Source organism: Hyperolius riggenbachi, chromosome 3, assembly GCF_040937935.1.
Source record: "Hyperolius riggenbachi isolate aHypRig1 chromosome 3, aHypRig1.pri, whole genome shotgun sequence".
Classification (NCBI taxonomy): Eukaryota; Metazoa; Chordata; class Amphibia; order Anura; family Hyperoliidae; genus Hyperolius; species Hyperolius riggenbachi.
This window is the reverse complement of record NC_090648.1, coordinates 181136771-181154207: the sequence shown is the minus strand read 5'-3', so window position 1 is coordinate 181154207 and position 17437 is coordinate 181136771. Positions and strand designations below refer to the sequence as shown.

At 42.1% G+C, this 17437-nt stretch overlaps 1 protein-coding gene across 3 annotated transcripts in view; it reads left to right on the top strand.

Moving 5' to 3' along the window:
- LOC137563207 (transient receptor potential cation channel subfamily M member 7-like) overlaps positions 1-17142 on the top strand; it is a 267700-nt gene extending 250558 nt beyond the window's left edge. For all 3 annotated transcript variants that reach the window (XM_068275389.1, XM_068275388.1, XM_068275390.1), the window contains 2 exons: positions 3721-3827; positions 14050-17142. In XM_068275389.1, the coding sequence (XP_068131490.1) occupies positions 3721-3827; positions 14050-14144 (202 nt within the window). In that variant the 3' untranslated portion in view covers positions 14145-17142. The remainder of the gene's footprint in view (positions 1-3720; positions 3828-14049) is intronic.
- Positions 17143-17437: the final 295 nt, after the last annotated feature.

Sequence of the window (17437 nt, the reverse complement as noted above, 5' to 3'; positions counted from 1 at the left end):
TGGCTTTGCTCCGATCTGAGACACACACGTGAAAAAATTTCCAAACCGCTGAGCCCCCCTGGGGTGATGCCGCTACGGTGGCATCAGCAGCTGACGTTGAAGGGCATGTTGGCTGGCCATAGCTGGCGATGCATGGCGCCGGACACTGCCCCCAACTTTTTCTGAGGACGAGCTCCCTCTGCTTCTATCATGGAGTCGTCTCCTCCTACTCCTCTCTGACTCCTCCTCTGAACTGTCCCCCTGGTCATCTTCTCTACCGGGAACATATGTGGTATCCGTATAATCGTCATCATAATCCTCCTGGCCAGCTTCGCTTTCCTCAGACACCTCCTCAACTGCACCAACTTCAGGTGGTTCATCATCCCCCTCCTCACACATTACGTCCATACTATCGCCACCTAACTCAGACGTAGGAGATGGTGTACCTGCGCCTTCTTCTTGTTGTTGCAGTAGTAGGTGTGAATCAGTGATTTCACCACCACCACATAACTCCTGCGAAGTGTCAAATGCAGTGGATGTGGTGCTTGTTGTAGCACTGGTGGCTGTGGGAGATGAGGTGTTCTGTGTTAAATAGTCAAGCACGTCCTGATCTTGGGAAGTGATGGCACGTGCCTTCTTCTGAGCACTGTATTTTGGGGCAGGTCCGCACGAAATCACAGCAACACCACCTCGCACAGACCTGCCGGTGCCTGGTGGCCTTCCTCTGGGTCTGCCTCTACCTCTTCCTCTACCTGGTTTGTCCATTTTGTCCATCTCGGGGGGGATGCTAGGTATATTCAGTGAGGTGGGTTCACTCAACACAACAGGTAGTTAGATGCAGTGAGGTGGGTTCACTGAACAGTAAAGGTACTCAGATGCCGTGAGGTGGGTTCACTCAACACAACAGGTAGTTGGATGCAGTGAGCTGGGTTCACTGAACAGTAAAGGTACTTAGATGCAGTGAGGTGGGTTCACTGAACACAACAGGTAGTAAGATGCAGTGAGCTGGGTTCACTGAACACAACAGGTAGTAAGATGCAGTGAGCTGGGTTCACTGAACAGTAAAGGTACTTAGATGCAGTGAGGTGGGTTCACTCAACACAACAGGTAGTTGGATGCAGTGAGCTGGGTTTACTGAACAATAAAGGTACTTAGATGCAGTGAGCTGGGTTCACTCAACACAACAGGTAGTTGGATGCATTGAGCTGGGTTCACTGAACAATAAAGGTACTTAGATGCAGTGAGCTGGGTTCACTGAACACAACAGGTAGTAAGATGCAGTGAGCTGGGTTCACTGAACACAACAGGTAGTAAGATGCAGTGAGCTGGGTTCACTGAACAGTAAAGGTTCTTAGATGCAGTGAGCTGGGTTCACTCAGGGCCGGGCCGAGGCATAGGCTGGAGAGGCTCCAGCCTCAGGGCGCAGTGTAAGAGGGGGCGCACAATTCATTCAGCTGTCATTCCTAATTGTGTATGAAGCAGAAAGAAATAAGAAAAGGGGATACATGGCAGTGACTGCAAGCCAGATAACTAGATATTAAGGTGTTGGGGAGGTTGTGGGGCCTGTGGCCCTCTTAGTCTAATAGCAATCAGTGTGTGACGGCTGGGGTGGGAGGGATAGGGGGGCGCACTTTGGTGTCTCAGCCTTGGGTGCTGGAGGTCCTTGTCCCTTCTCTGGACTCAACACAAAGCTAGGTATATGCAGTGATGAGGTGGGTTAAGGAAACACAACAGGTACTGGGTATATGCAGTACTGGGCAGTACAATGTGCAGCTCCCTGTCACACACACAGGTAGTCACTGAAAGTGCTGGGCTGCTGGCAGTGGCACACACACTATCAATTAGCAAGGCTGTGCATGCAACAAAAGTGTCAGTTTGACACACAGAAAAAAAAGTACAAGATGAGCTCTGAAAAGAGCTATTGAGGGGTGCTATAAAAGCAATAACAATCAGCCAGGAGCAAGCTAAGCAGCCAAGAACCTAACTAATCTGTCCCTAGAAGAACAAGTCTGCAGCAGCTCTCCCTAGTCTGTCTCTACTCTCTAGCAGGCACACGAGTGTGGCTAATGGCCGCCGCAGCCTGCCTTATATAAGGGGGGGTGGGGCTCCAGGGCTTAGTGTAGCCTGAATGGCTACAATGTGCCTGCTGACTGTGATGCAGAGGGTCAAAGTTGACCCTCATAGTGCATTATGGGGCGAATCGATCTTCCGCAAAAGTTCGCCTGCTGCAGGCGAACGCGAACCCCCAAAGTTCGCCTGGAACCGTTCGCAGGCGAACCGTTCGCGACATCTCTAATGCCAATTAGCGCTGGAGCACTTTTTTATGTATTATTATTCATCCCGTGTGTATGGGCCTTAAAGTGGACCCAAACCAAACATTTGTTTAATTCAAAATATTTAGTTGCACCACTCTGCCACATACAGATATAAATAAACACTCCTTCAAGCCTATGAGCATTTCAGTGCATGCTTTTCACCCTTCTCTTTGCATAACTAGGGTTATACTGGGGGAAGCCATTAGCAATTCCTCCTTTGCTGGACACCACCTACTCCACCAGTTTGCCGGATTATTTGCCGGCAATATGAAAGGAAGGGAGGGGTTTCTCCAATAAATGTAAAATATTTTATATTTGTCATCATGCAGCTGAAAAAAGGCTGCTATTTATTATTATAATTTAGAAAATATATTTTATTTCTGAAATCTTGTATTTTTAGTTTGGGTCCACTTTAAGTATAGGAAGTATTTTTTCAATACTCTTCTCTGTTGAGAAGGATAAACGTAAAGTCCAATTGGTAAGATTTTACATGGAGTGCATGAAAAAGGAGCGCAAGGAGATTTGGGCACCCAATTTCGGCTAGTAGAATCATAGTAAAATTTATTCATATTCTATGTGTATATTAGTGTAATAAAATATTGGAAAATAATACTGATATTTTACTACATCTTGACCTAACACAATTCTCATACAGAACCATCCTATACCGATGCCTAACCTGAACCCCCTCTGCCTAACCCTTAAACCTCCCCATGCCTAACCCTTAAACCTCCCCACGCCTAACCCTTAGACCTCCCTCACGCCTAACCCTTAAAAACAGCCTCCACCTCCTTAACCGCCCCCCCATGCCTTACACATAAAAAAAGGTTAGGTTCTCTCTTCTAACCTAACAGCCCTCCCTTGCCTAACCTTAACCAACCACCAACGCTTATCTTCTGCAATTACGATAATCTTAGGGCACCGCCACAGGCACCATTATTAATTGCAGCTATAATTTGGGCGCCCACGTCACCCGATAAATAGTAGATGCTCAGCGCCACGGAAGATGCTGGTGCTATGTAAATTAATTATAATAATAAAAATATAGTCACATTTTATAATGGCACCTATGGCGGTGCACAAGTTTCTGCCGGTAGAAAATGTGGGCGCCCAAATTTCCTGCCTTCCTTACATGCTCTTATAGGTGTGAGTATAAAACATGTGAAAACTGTACTTCTCATAGACAGACAGAATGGTTACATCAACAGTCTCAGGATGCTGAAAATGCTTCTGAATGTTATTTTATTAACAAATTACAAATGATTAATATTGTGAAGTTTTTGTTTTCAAACAAATTGTGATTTTTTTTAAAAATCACTTCTACAGTTTACATTTCATAAATATGTTACATTCTTATTATTTTATGAATGTTAATATGTCTGGCATATCATGTGCCTTATGATGTAACTTCTTCCCTCCCATCTAGGTCTCATGACATGGTATTTGGACCAGCAAACCTGGGTGATAATGCCATTAAAAACTTCCGCACTAAACACCAGTGTAATACATGCTGCAGGCATCTGAAACTTCCAGGTATGCAAATAAAGTACATAGCAACAGCGGTATGACAGACAGTACGCATTTTTCTCCAGAGTCTGCCACTAATTTTGACTGATTTATGTCAGAGCTCTTTTTTATTACTATTATTTAGTATTTATATAGTGCCAACATCTTCCGCAGCGCTGTACAGAGTATGTCGTTTTGTCTCTTAACTGTCACTTAGAGGGGCTCACAATCTAATCCCTACTTCAGTCACATGCCTATGTATGTAACATGTAGTGTATGTATCGTAGTCTAGGGATATTTAGGGGGGAGCCAATTAACTTATCTGTATGTTTTGTGCGATGTGGGAGAAAACCGGAGTGCCCAGAGGAAACTAACGCAGACACGGGGAGAACATACAAACTCCATGCAGATGGTGCCCTGGCTGGGATACCAACCAGAACCCAGCGCTGCAAGGCAACAGAGCTATCCACCACGCCACCGTACTGCTTTTTATCTATGTCTTCCAGTAGTAAAAATAAACATTATAAGCAAATAAAAAGTAAAGGGACCCCAAAGTTAAGAGTAACATGACGAGAAAAAAATACAGTCTCACTGTAAGGTTTACATTTTTGTGCAAGTCAGACTGTAATAACTTTCAATGATAACTAATTAGAGGTTGAAGAACTCCTGTATGGCTGAGAAACACATCTAAGTGCAGACAGCAAATAAAAAGTTAATTATTTCAACATTTGTCTGTATGTGAAATTAATAAATATAAAAAAGACATCATTCACCTGAGATAGACACAATTTTACACCTAGATTTTTACCTTTAAAATCCAAATATGAGATTCTGGGAAAGCTCTGTTTAGGATTAGGCCTATAGATAAAATTATATCACTATTTTTGCTTCAGGCTTGCTTTAACTACTTAAAGAGAACCTGTACTGAGTAAAATTATTTAAAATAAACACATGAGGTAACTTCAAATGAACATTACATAGTTACCTTGTAATCAGTTCCTCTCAGAAGCTCACCATTTTCTTCTGACAACAATCCCTTCCAGTTCTGACAACATTTTGTCAGAATTGAAATATATCATTTGATGTCAGTTATTTATCAGTTGCTGTCAGTTATAGCTGAGAGGACAACTGATGTGCCAAGTAATGTCTATGTTTCCCTATGGCTAAAGTGGGCAATGTTACAGTTTAACAGTGTGCTGGCCAGGAAGCTGTTATGGGGTAATGGCCATTTTCAAAATGGAGGACGGAGAATTCTCTTGATCACAGTGGACAAACAGGACGCGGGAAAAAAGAAAGAGATTGAGGCGTAGACTACACGGGGGGAAGTATGACTTGTGTATGTATATTTTGACTTTTAATTTTCAGTTCAGGTTTTCTTTAAGTATCAGCGGTCTCTGCCCCCTTAAGGACCAGAGAGGACCAGGAACATGGAATCCCGTCGAAATACTGACGAATCGCCGCACATACCCGCCGCAACCGCCGCTCACCGGGACCCCCAGGACATAGACTCTGCTGTCTCTATGACGGTAGAGCCATGTGATCCGGTCAGGAGCCGCTTTCATTGGCTCCTGACCGTGTTTATCAATGTAAGCCAATGGGAGCGGCTTACATTGATAGACATGGCCAGGAGCCAATGAAACGGCTACTGACCGGCTCACTTGGCTCTGCCGTCATAGAGACAGGCAGAGCCTGTGAGATGTGGCGAGACTCGCCGGGTTTGAGCGGCGGTAATGGCAGATGCGCGCAGCGGCGAGTAATTGAAATCTACGCCCTGCCAGCCAGGAGCCCACTAAACCAGGGCGTAGATTTCAATTAGCACGGTCCTTAAATAGTTAATGGACAACTGGAGTAAGAGTGATATGAAGGCTGCCATATTTATTTCCTTTTAAACAATACCAGTTGTATGGGGATCGGTTGAAAAGGGCGCCCGAGCTGCCTGTATGAAAAGGGCGCCGCCATAGACATCAATGTTATTTCTGGAAATATGGGCTACAAGGTGTAGAAAAGGGCGCCCGAGTTTTGATATAGGCTACAAGCGGGCTCCCCTTTGTAGCCCATATTTTTTCGGCTACAAGGTTTTCGGCTACAGTCGGGCGCCCCTTTGTAGCCCATATTTTTTTTCGGCTACAAGGTTTTCGGCTACAGCAAGGTGCCCCTTTGTAGCCCATATTATTGCCTTTTTTTTTTGTAGCCTATGTTTTTATATGGGCTACAAGTGCTGGAAGCCGAATTATTTCATTCCCCCACTATCCATGGCGGCCTGGAGGGGGAATAGTAATTTACACATCTCGGAGTTTTTTTGTAGCCGAAGTTTTTATATGGGCTACATGCACTGTAAGCCGAATTATTTCATTCCCCCACTATCCATGGCGGCCTGGAGGGGGAATAGTAATTTACACATCCTGGAGTTTTTTTGTAGCCGAAGTTTTTATATGGGCTACAAGCACTGTAAGCCGAATTATTTCATTCCCCCACTATCCATGGCGCCCTGGAGGGGGAATAGTAATTTATACATCCCAGAGTTTTTTTGCAGCCGAAGTTTTTATATGGGCTACACCAGGCGCCTTTTTTTTTTGTAGCGGAAGTTTTTATATGGGCTACACCAGGCGCCTTTTTTTGTAGCCGAAGTTTATATGGGCTACACACCAGGCGCCTTTTTTGTAGCCGAAGTTGCTATATATGGGCTCCACCAGGCGCCCTTTTTTACCGGCACCCTTTTCATGTAGACCCGTTGTATGGCTGTCCTGCTGATCTATTTGGCTGCAGCAGTGTCTGGATAACACCAGAAACAAGAATGCAGCTAATCTAGTCAGATCTGACACTAATGTCAGAAACACCTGATCTGCTACATACTTGTTCAGGGTCTATGGCTAGAAGTATTAGAGGCAGAGGATCAGCAGACTAGCCAGGCAACTGGTATTGCTTAATAGGAAATCAATATGCAAGCTCCATAGCCCTCTCACTTCACTTGTCCTTTTAAGACTATTAAACAGGTAACAGAGCCAAATACGGTATATTAAATCACTTAGCTTTAAAATTTATATTAATGCAAACCGGGAGTTAAAATAGGCCTTCTCTTTTTCCCAATTCAGAGTGTTAAGAGCTTACCTAGTTGGTGCACCAGCCATGCGGCTGGCTCTTACGAACTGCTGGCTTGAACAGCCGGCTTTCTCTTTGGGTTAGTGCGGTCAAGTTTTTTCCAACCACACGTGCATGAGCTGACATCCTCCTAGACTGGCACATGCGGCCACATGCCCATCTTATTCCTTTTGGCTGCGCTAATTAAATAATTAGGTAAGTTGATCTGATCTAATATCCCATTTAGCAAGGTGGTAAATGATCAATATCAAGTAGATATAATGAGGTTCAACTTTTTACTGGCAAAAAAATTGTATGCCTAGCTTTAATGCGAGTGGCTGCAGATGAGAAAATTCAAACCAAACACTTCAAGAAAAAAAGTTGTTAAATGGAGGTCGGTCTATTAACAGAGGAGGTATGGGAGGATGTACTTTTCAGTGTAGCAAAGGTAACTTTACACCTTCAGACAGGCTAATATATCTGTATGTTCTGCATATGGTACACCTAAACCCAAATAAACTTGGTAGACTTAGCCAAACAGATATCAACAATTGCCAAAAATGGGCATTGAGTGTTGGCAGCTTCTTATACTTACTCTGGTCCTGCCTAGCCAGGCGTGAAAGGGTACAGGAAGAAAAAAATATACAACATAATATTCCCTGTGACCCCAGGCTCTGCCTTTTAAATTTGTTACCAGATACATTTTATAAAAAAGATAACCAAACTCCTTTTAATGGAATGCCTTCAAATAACTATCTAGATACGAGATCCAACAAGTTCATCCTACGTGTAAAGAATGGGTCCATGAAGTAAATACGGTTCTCCCTTGTCCTAAAATAATATAGAAGTGTGTAAAAAGACTGCTGTAAATTCACGCATGTATGATATCCATCACCCATTCCACACTTACTTAAAGAAAACCTGTACTGAAAAAAAGTTCCCGTGGGGGGTACTCACCTCAGTTAGGGGGAAGCCTCTGGACCCTATCGAGGCTTCCCCAGTCCTCCTGTGTCCCAAGGCGGTCTCACTGCAGCCTCCGGAACGCACAGGCGACAAATCCGACAGCCTGTTCAATATTTACCTTTCCAGGCTCCAGCGGGGGTGCTGTTGCGGCTCTTCTGACGGAGTTAGGCAAAAATTGCCGATCTCTGTCGGGTCCGCTCTACTGAGCAGGAGACTTGCGCTTGCGCAGTAGACGGACATCGGCTATTTTCGCCTATCTGTGTGGGAAGAGCAAATACTGGAGCCCGAGAGGTAAATATTTACATCGCCGCCGCTCCGGGAGGATTTTCGCCGCCACCATGGGACCGAGGAGGAAGGGGGAAGCCTCAATAGGATGCGGAGGCTTCCCCCACCCAAGGTGAGTACCCCCCCAGGGGAGTTTTTTTCATTACAGATTTTCTTTAAGCTGGGTAATGCCCTATATTGCATTATTTATGCCCTAACATATTCACAAGTCTCTGTTACAGAATATATTCTTCCCTGTTTCTTTCTTTTTTCTCATTTTTAAGTTCATTCACTTAATGTGTGTTACTAGGGTTACACAATTGCACACACAGCTTGATTAATTTAAGATTCATTGTCAAGCTAGAGTTATTGTTTAAAGTTTGATCTGTTACACTGCAATGGTGGATGGTAACTAGTTTTACCATAAGCTGCAGTAGAATCCAGTCATCTGCTAGAAAATGCTAAATAAAGTAACAGCTATAAAAGTACCGTATGTGCAGAAGCCTCTGGCAGTTGGCTGGATTCTGATGTGAGTAATAGCATAGCCAGTGTCCAGCTACCCCTGCAGTATATGAGGTTTATGGCTGCCCCTTTAGTGGGTTGCTATCATGCTTACTTTTTATAGCTTGTTACCATTTGAAAACTGCTGGGTAGGTGTAGAGTAGGTGTGATTATGCATTGTAGTCTAAAGAAAGTGTCATAGCTTTTACTGTCTGCAGATATATGCAGCTAACAACTGTGTTTTTGTTTCAAATATTTTATTGGGTTTTACTCAACTAATAACTGTGCTTTTAAAGAGTATTAAACACAGACAGTTGGTGTTGCCTTTATGTTTTAATTATAATTATATTGTAATTATAATTAAAGCTTTATTTTAATAACAGCTTATAGTATTGGATATAAAAATGGGATTTAGTTACTCATCATTAGCAAATTGTAATGATGCCTGTAATTGAGCCAAATGCTTTAAAGAAAAATAGTCTTGAGTATTCTGCTATTCTGTTCAGTCTCTGCCTATTTTTAGGTGTAAGGTATGTGTCAGAATAACACAAAGTGCTTGGTTAGCTACAGCCACAAGCCATTGAATGCGTTGTTCATTTCTCTTGCGGTCAACGTGCGTCACGTGAGTACAAACACTTCCTCCTTCAACCCGGAAGGAGGAAGTGTTTGTAATCAAGTGACAGCCGCATGGACCGCATCGTGGGAGGCGCCGAGGGACGGACCGAAGAAGATGTCATATAGTTAAGATTGACCCCCCCCCCCACCCAGCCCGCACATGTGTGAATGGAACAGATAAAAAGGCTAATAGTTCAAGATGGGGGTTGTAAAACATCTACAACTGTCATTATTCAGCTAAGACAATAAAAAGTTCAAAAGCTTAAAAGGTAGGATCAACTACAAAAAAATAAATAAATACTGTTGGATTGCAAGAAAATCCTATTTTTGGTGAACATAAGATTATTTTGAATTTGATACCAGTAAAACATTCAAATAAAGTTAGGACAGAGGCGTGTTTACCCTAACCACAGATCCGCATTGCCTACTCTTTTGACAACACTTTGTAAGTGATTAGGGCATGCAAAATATTACATTCTCACCAAATATAGGATTTCAATTGTTTAACAGGTCCAGGTCTTCTTTGTCATACTTTTTTATTGCATAAGGACAGATCTGGACTGCATAGTAGTGCACCCCTTCCCATCTTTATTTCTGAAAAACTTTGCCTCTCTGGAATACTCTGTCTATATCTAGACTTGTAACAGACCTGTTGTTATCAGGGCCGGATTTCTGGGAAGGCCAGTAAGGCGATAAAATTAGATAAGATAAGAAGGGCGGCATGACGTGGAGAGAGAAGAGGTCATATGTCAAAGTAAATCATCTCTTCTGGTTCCGCAGCGCAGCCAGCCAGCGCCCTGCTCTTCACTAATAGCTGAATTCCAGAGTTCCCCAATCCCTGCATCTCTCTCTCACTTCCTGATGTGTTAAAACAATCAGGATCAATCATAACTGTCACTGATAATCCATTCCTCTGTATGATGGACATACAGATCGATGTGAGAAATACCCAAGATTTACATTACAAAGCAGATAGAACTAAGTTCTGCTGAATTTTAATGCAGGCATTCACAAACATCAGTGAGCTCTGCTAGTTTCTTTACCTCTTTTACAGCTTTGACACTGACCCCAGCAGTTGTTAATTAATTTATCTAATCCTAATTTATGCTAGCAGTGGTCTCTTCTCTTCCTTAGTTAACTATTTCCCGACTCATTTTCTGTCCTCCAGCTCCTACCATCTATGAGAACTGCAGGAATAAAAATGCTGTTTTCTTCCCTTTCATTGCTAAACTATAATTTTAAAGGACACCTGAGCAGTGGTCTTCATCCAATATTCGGGTATCCGAACTACCCAGATAATCCAAACTTTTTCCACTATCCGAACTTTGAATAGCAATTCGGATATTTTTTAAAATCCGAATAGCACTATCCGAGCAAACTCGGATTTCCCATCTGAGAGAGAGATATTTTTTTTTTTTGAGAGGGGTTTTAAGTCCCCACATCATTAAAAAAAAGCATGATGCTACATGCCTCATTTACCCTAAAAAAACATTTTAAAGGCAATTTAAAACCCACTTCCGGTTTTCTACCCGTATATCAGAATCCAGGCGGATAGCTGGGATACCGGATTCGGATATCCTACTCGGGTTCCAAAATTTCAAACTCGGATATCCGATTCGGATCGGATATATAGGTATCTGGATCCGAATTCAATCCAGATTTTGAAAAGGGGTATCCGAGCAGCACTGCACCTGTACTGTTACTACCTCTATGCTAGTGTGTATGGTTTGGTATTCTTCTACTTTCCTGTAGCAGTAGAGCATTGTACCATCTTAGCCATCAGCGAAAGCAGAGAGTTTTGAATCAGGATAATACCATTTATTGGCTTAAAAGAAAAAGAGTAAGCTTTCTGCTAATAAGCCTTCTTCAGACTTTGTTCCCGTATACTGTCAATATGTTAGAGCACACCACATATTTTTCAGCAAATATAAATAAATGTCATTCAGATGCTTTAAAGTGGAGCTGAACTGTTGCACAGGACAGAAGGAAAACAGAGAAATATACCATGTATATATTTCGAGAGCCTGTCTAATTCCCCCTCCTCTGTGTCACAAGTTGTAATTTGATCTCTACACTGTGTTACCTGACTGCCACAACATCTAAGCTCATTTGAAAGCACAGGATGTTAAAAATATGTCTGCTTCCATAAAAGCAGAAGGTAGACACACTGCAGATTTATTGCAGGATTTGTATCAGCTGTAACAAAGAAATGTTTTTATTTAAAGGTTATGTTGTTGCGTATCTTTTAAAGCAGAGAGGAAGTTCTGAGTTCAGGTCCACTCTAATTACAACAGAACATCCAAAGTGGGTCTTGACAGGATGTTTGCTACTTACCTGTTCTCTGTTTTGGATGGGCTTCACTCCATTGCACTGCCCTGCCACCTGTTTGTGGCTTCGACTGCAGCCAGTCGCACAGAGGACAAAGAAGCAGTGCATGCTCTGGCCACTCGCGCTCCCTGTAATTTCTCGCTCCTGCCCATGGCTGGTACAGTGTTATGCATTCTTGACAAGTACCAGTCATACATCAGCGTCATTTCTCAATTATGCATGCCCAGAACACTATTGGCTGCTGTGCACAATCGAGCAGGAGCGCAAATTACAGGAATTATTTGTTGAATGGGGGCAGAGCAGTGCAACTGAAATGAGTCCATTCAAACCAATGATCGCTAGTCAGAGTGTTGGACAAAATATATATTTTAATTTTTTTTGGGGGGGTGGGGGGGTGGGGCGGTTAGTGACAGCAGGCCTAGGGCTCTGGAAAGTACAAATCCGGCCCTGGTTGTTATCCTAATGAATGATGCTCCTTGTTCCAGCAGGTTTTTGTTTTTTTTTAGCCTGAGGCTATGTTCGCAGTGGTGCATTGTGGTGCGGCGTTACAGTCGCATTGGAATGCGGAATGCTGCAGTGCAATGTACCACCTATGTGATGTTCACAGTGTAGCTGGTGCAGTCTAATGGCATGCGGTATATCAACACATAGCATGCAGTGAGTAACCACAAATTGTATCCTCTAACAGTGAATCAAACTTTTCAATGACTGTATGCAACGCAATGCACGGATAACTTACGGTATGACTCTTGTTCCATTGCTGTTACAAGGAACACAACACCCACTGTCAACTTAGTCTAAATGTTTTTGAAATGTGTTCCTGTCATCAAATTCAAAGTGAGGCTATACTTTTCATCCTATACAATAAAATGCAAGTGTCCCTGCGTCATCAACTGAATGGTTGTGTGTCCCTGGCTTTTTTGTACTGAGCATGTGCGCAGCCAGGGCAGTTAGGACACAGGGCCGGATCTGACAGTTTGCTGTGTGTGGTTCACAGAGGTTCTCATTGCATTGTGGGAAATAACAGCTTTTCCAACTGCCAAGCAAGCAGTTCCCTGTGTGCATATACTGCAGACAGTGGTGGGGAACGAGCAAGCGGGATGCGTATGTGCGCACATTGCGGGGGATAGCGGCTGTGACCTAGCGCCCATTTTTTAACAGACGGGCCTTCTTACTAGTAAAACAATAAAATGCCTCAGTTTTAGTATATGATATGCTGTCTTGTACTATTTTCAAATACGCAAAGGTTATAAGCAATTAGAATATCATCAAATTCTGTATTTTTTCCATTTTACAAAGCATGCCAACTGGTTTGGGTTCATGGTAGGGATTACATTCTCTTAAAGTGTAACAAAAAGGCATTCAAATCAATGAAACATCATGGGAGATTCAATGCATATAGTCTTTGAAATAACTAGATATATCTCTAGGGGCTTAGAAAGGATAGCACTTGGTTGAAACCTAATCAGTCGGGACTCTATATACCTTGCTGTGATTAGCGTACATTTTATACAACCCTAAAGGGGCCCATACACTTACCGATTTTCCCACCGATATACAGCCGATTCGATCTCTGTGATCGAATCAACTGTGAAATCGTCGCGCAAACGCTGACTGTACGATTGATTTCCGACCATTCCCGCCGTTCCGTCTGTGCGTAAGATTTCCCTCGATCGCTGGCGGGAAGATTTCCCTTGATCCAGAGGCTTCCCTCGATCGCTGGAGGGGGAAGCCTCTGGATCCTATTGAGGCTTCCCCCGTCCTCCTGTGTCCCATGTTGGTCTTGCTGCAGCCCACTGAATGCACAGCTGACAATTTGTCAGGCTGTGCAATATTCACCTTTCCCTGTTCCAGCAGGGGTGCTGTTGCGGCTCTCCGCTCGGAAATAGCCGATCTCAGTCGGGTCCGCTCTACTGCGCAGGCACAGGAGACTTGCGCCTGCGCAGTAGAGCGGACCTGACTGGGATCGGCTATTCCCACCTATTTCCGAGCTGAATAAAAAATATCACTGAGGAGAATAAGGATAAAAATGAATTGCATATGGGCCAAGGGGCCATATGCAATTAAGTTTTCTCCTGAGTTTTCTCCTAGGAGATAATTTTTCATCACTTTGCAATAAAAAAAAGTACAACAAAGTAGATGAAAAAATAGTATAAAATTACTTTGAGTGTTTTTTTGCTTGCCGGTGGTTTAAAGGAAACCAGAGACAAACAATAGCCACATTTTTATACATACCTGGGGCTTCCTCCAGCCCCATCCGCACGGATCGCTCCCACGCTGCTGCCCTCAGCCTTCTCCAGCTCCGGTACCGTATAAAACCAGCCCCAGGTATGTATACAACTTTGACTATTGTTTGTCTCTGGTACACTTTAAAAGGCATTTTATTGGCAAGTTTTAAACTATCACCTAGGAAAAAAAAGGAATTGCACAGTTCATTAAAACGTATTTCTACATGTAATACATTTTTTATAAATTAGTATTTGCTTATGTCTCCTGACAGAGATAAAGAGAAATGACTATGTAGCAGAAGAAGATTTGATCCAAGGAAGCAATCCTGTTATCATTGAGAGTGATGGGAGGGAAAAGCCCGCCTAATGGCTTATTATCATCAGACACTGATTTCTGTAACAACCATAACAGGAAAAAGCATAAATGCCAAGTTTTCCACACTTATTGAGTGATTATTAAGTTCTCAGTTACGTTGGGCATATGTTAAGGTGCTGGATTGGATCCTCCTGATTTCAAGGCTTTGGTTTAACCCTTTTTTTTCTAACAATAATTTTATTAAAACAAGAGCAGAATAAAATACAGCAGACACTAAAGGAATTTAAAACCAAGTATCACGATGCGCTAAGTTATACTTATACATTAATACACATAAGCTGCTTAATAAAACTATAATACATCAGATGTTGATATTCTCTTGATAGAAAGTGGTAGATGGAAAAGAGACATAAAAGGTAAAAATTAGTGAATAAAGAGAAAGGAAAAGAGAAAGGTGGGGAAAAAAATTAGAGTGCAGAAAATTAAACAAAATCAAACTTCAGCTTCAACTTGGCCCAATTCCTTGACACTTTATTCACTGATAACCCAACTTTTCTAGTCAGTGATATCCTAATTGTACATCTTTAGTCACTGTTACATTATAGTTAAACTTAAAGTGGACCAGAATTTTTGCACAGGACGGAAGGAAAACAGAGAAAGGCACCCTGTATGTATTTAGAGAGTTTAGCCTGTTTAATTCTCCCTCATCTGTGACTAATCACAAGTTGTAATTTGATCTCTCCCCTGTGTCATCTGACTGCCACTGAAGATAAGCTCATTTGAAAGCACAGGATGTTAACAATACATCTACTTCCATGAAAGCAGGAAGTAGACACACTGCCAATTATAGCAGGATTTGTATCAGCTGTAACAAATACATGTTTTTCTTAAAAGGTTATTATGTTGTTGCTTATCTTTTAGAGCAGAGAGGAAGTTCTGAGTTCAGGTCCGCTTTAAACCATCCCAAGGACCCAGAAGATAATAAGATAATAAAAACCTGCTGACTAACTAATTCTCTCACATCTCTTATATACTGTAATATATCTGTGGAGATATCAAGTGAAGACTATTGAGTATATCCAGAAAGGAATGCTCTCCCTTTTTGTCCTGCTTATAGACCCCCATGGCATTCTTCACATAAAGCAGTAGTTGACTTTCTTTCACATCCAACTTTCTTATCTATCTGCTTTTAGCACTTCCATATACATAACTTTACACATTGGATGACAATCACCAGACCTTGTAGTTTCCTCCTTGCTCCTTACCTCAGTCTCCCTTTCTTCATTAGACATGAATCTATGTCTATAAACTAGTCACTTGGCAGAAAGCCCTGTGGGCAGTTGAAGTTGGAATATAGATATCTACACATGAGATTACAATCTCCCAAATACTTGAAATGTTCAGTGTACTCTTAGATCAGTATTGTGTGCTGAAACCACTTGTTCTCAACCAATCTATATGCGAAGCTCACAAACGCAATCAGTGAATGAAAGGTGGGTGGTTCTGGCAGAATAGTCTTGGGATTCCTGGCATCTACAGAGGAGCCCCTACTACGCCTATCCTTTTTTCAGTTAATAAGCACCTGTGAGAATGGATGTAATCTGTCTCTGTAGGCTTTCATTTTTCAGTTGGAATACCTATTATATACGATGTTCAGGAAAAATTGTGCAGGTCAGGGACTTTGCGTTCCGTTACTGCAGCGGAGACAGCGAATGTGTTGAAAATGGATTTGTCTGAATGGGTTATATATAACATTGCATCAGCTGACATGTCCATTTATCCCTTAATCTCTGCTGTGGAAAACGGTATCATTTTGTGTCTAGTGTGAACCCAGCCTGATTGACATAGAATGCAAGAGTGACACTACCAACATCTAATCAGTGCAAGAGAATTTTGGATATGAACGTCTATGCATAAATGTTTGATGTGAAAACAGGTTTGGTTTAATGCACGTTCTTTCACTTAAAGGACCACTATGGCAAAAAATTGCAACATATAAAATACATGTGTACACATACATCTAAGACGTACCTTTGTGCCAGAGCAAAATGCACTGCAGATTACTTTTTTCCTATGTCGCTGTAACGTACAGTAGGAGGTAATACAAATCTGACAGGTTTTGGATTAGTCCATCTCCTCCTGGGGAAGTCTCAGGATTTTCTCTCTCTTTACAAAAGCACATCAACTTCTTATTACATTTAGTGAAGTGAAGTTTACTGCTATATTTTTTTAAGCAGACTATCTGGCACAGAACTAGGAATATTACATCTCAAACCCTATTCATGATTTAAACCAAACAATAAGAAATAATACAGTATTTGGCAAAAAAAAGTAGTGGTCATGTGACTGTGAAAGACATCCCATCAGATGCTGCTTCAGGGATTCAGAAAGCACTTCCTTGATAGCTACTAAAATTGATGCAAAGTTAGAAAGAATTAAAGGACAACTGAAGTAAAAGGAATATGGAGGCTGCTCTATTTATTTCCTTTTAAACAATACCAGTTGCCTGGCAGCCCTGCTAGTCTATTTGGCTGCAGTAGTGTCTGAATTACACTTGAAACAAGCATGCAGATAATCTTGTCAGATCTGACAATAATGTCAGAAACACCTGATGTGTGGCATGCTTGTTCAGGGCCTATGACTAAAAGTATTAGAGGCTAAGGAACAGCGGGATAGCCAGTCAACTGGTATTGCTGAAAAGGAAATAAATATGGCAGCCTCCATATCCCCCTCTCTTCAGTTGTCCTTTAAGAGTGGAAGTGGACAAAGTCTGTGCGCACACGCGCACACACGCACACACATGCACACTCACACACAGAAAGGACCTATCTTTATTAAAGGTAGGAATCATTAATAAACGGGGGCAGGAGTAGGCATAGTGATATATCTGTGCACAGAACTCCACTTCACAACAGGCGTTGCAAAGACAACTTTTATTTTGTTTACATGTAAATCATATTATATGGTTTGTTTTGCTAATGTTTTTCTATGGATTAATAGTCTGTACATAGTTTTGTCAAATAAAAGTTTAAGGTCTTTTTTCTGTAAATGTTTTTATTATATTTTCACTCTAAAAAATTATAATGAAGCACGCACACGCTGGCCTCCCCATGCCATCTGGCCAGGTATTCCTAATAGTAATAATGACAGCTTATCTACCCCTTCAAATGGGAAGCTTTACTTATTTGGGCACCTGAAGTGGCGTGACACGATGTGCAAAACGTATACACATATAATACCAGTACCACTTAGAACTTGCCTGTGTAGCCGTGCTTTATCTGTGCAGTTGAAGTTAAACTATTGCAGCTCTTTTGTATAATATTAGAAGCCAAACACTAGTTTCT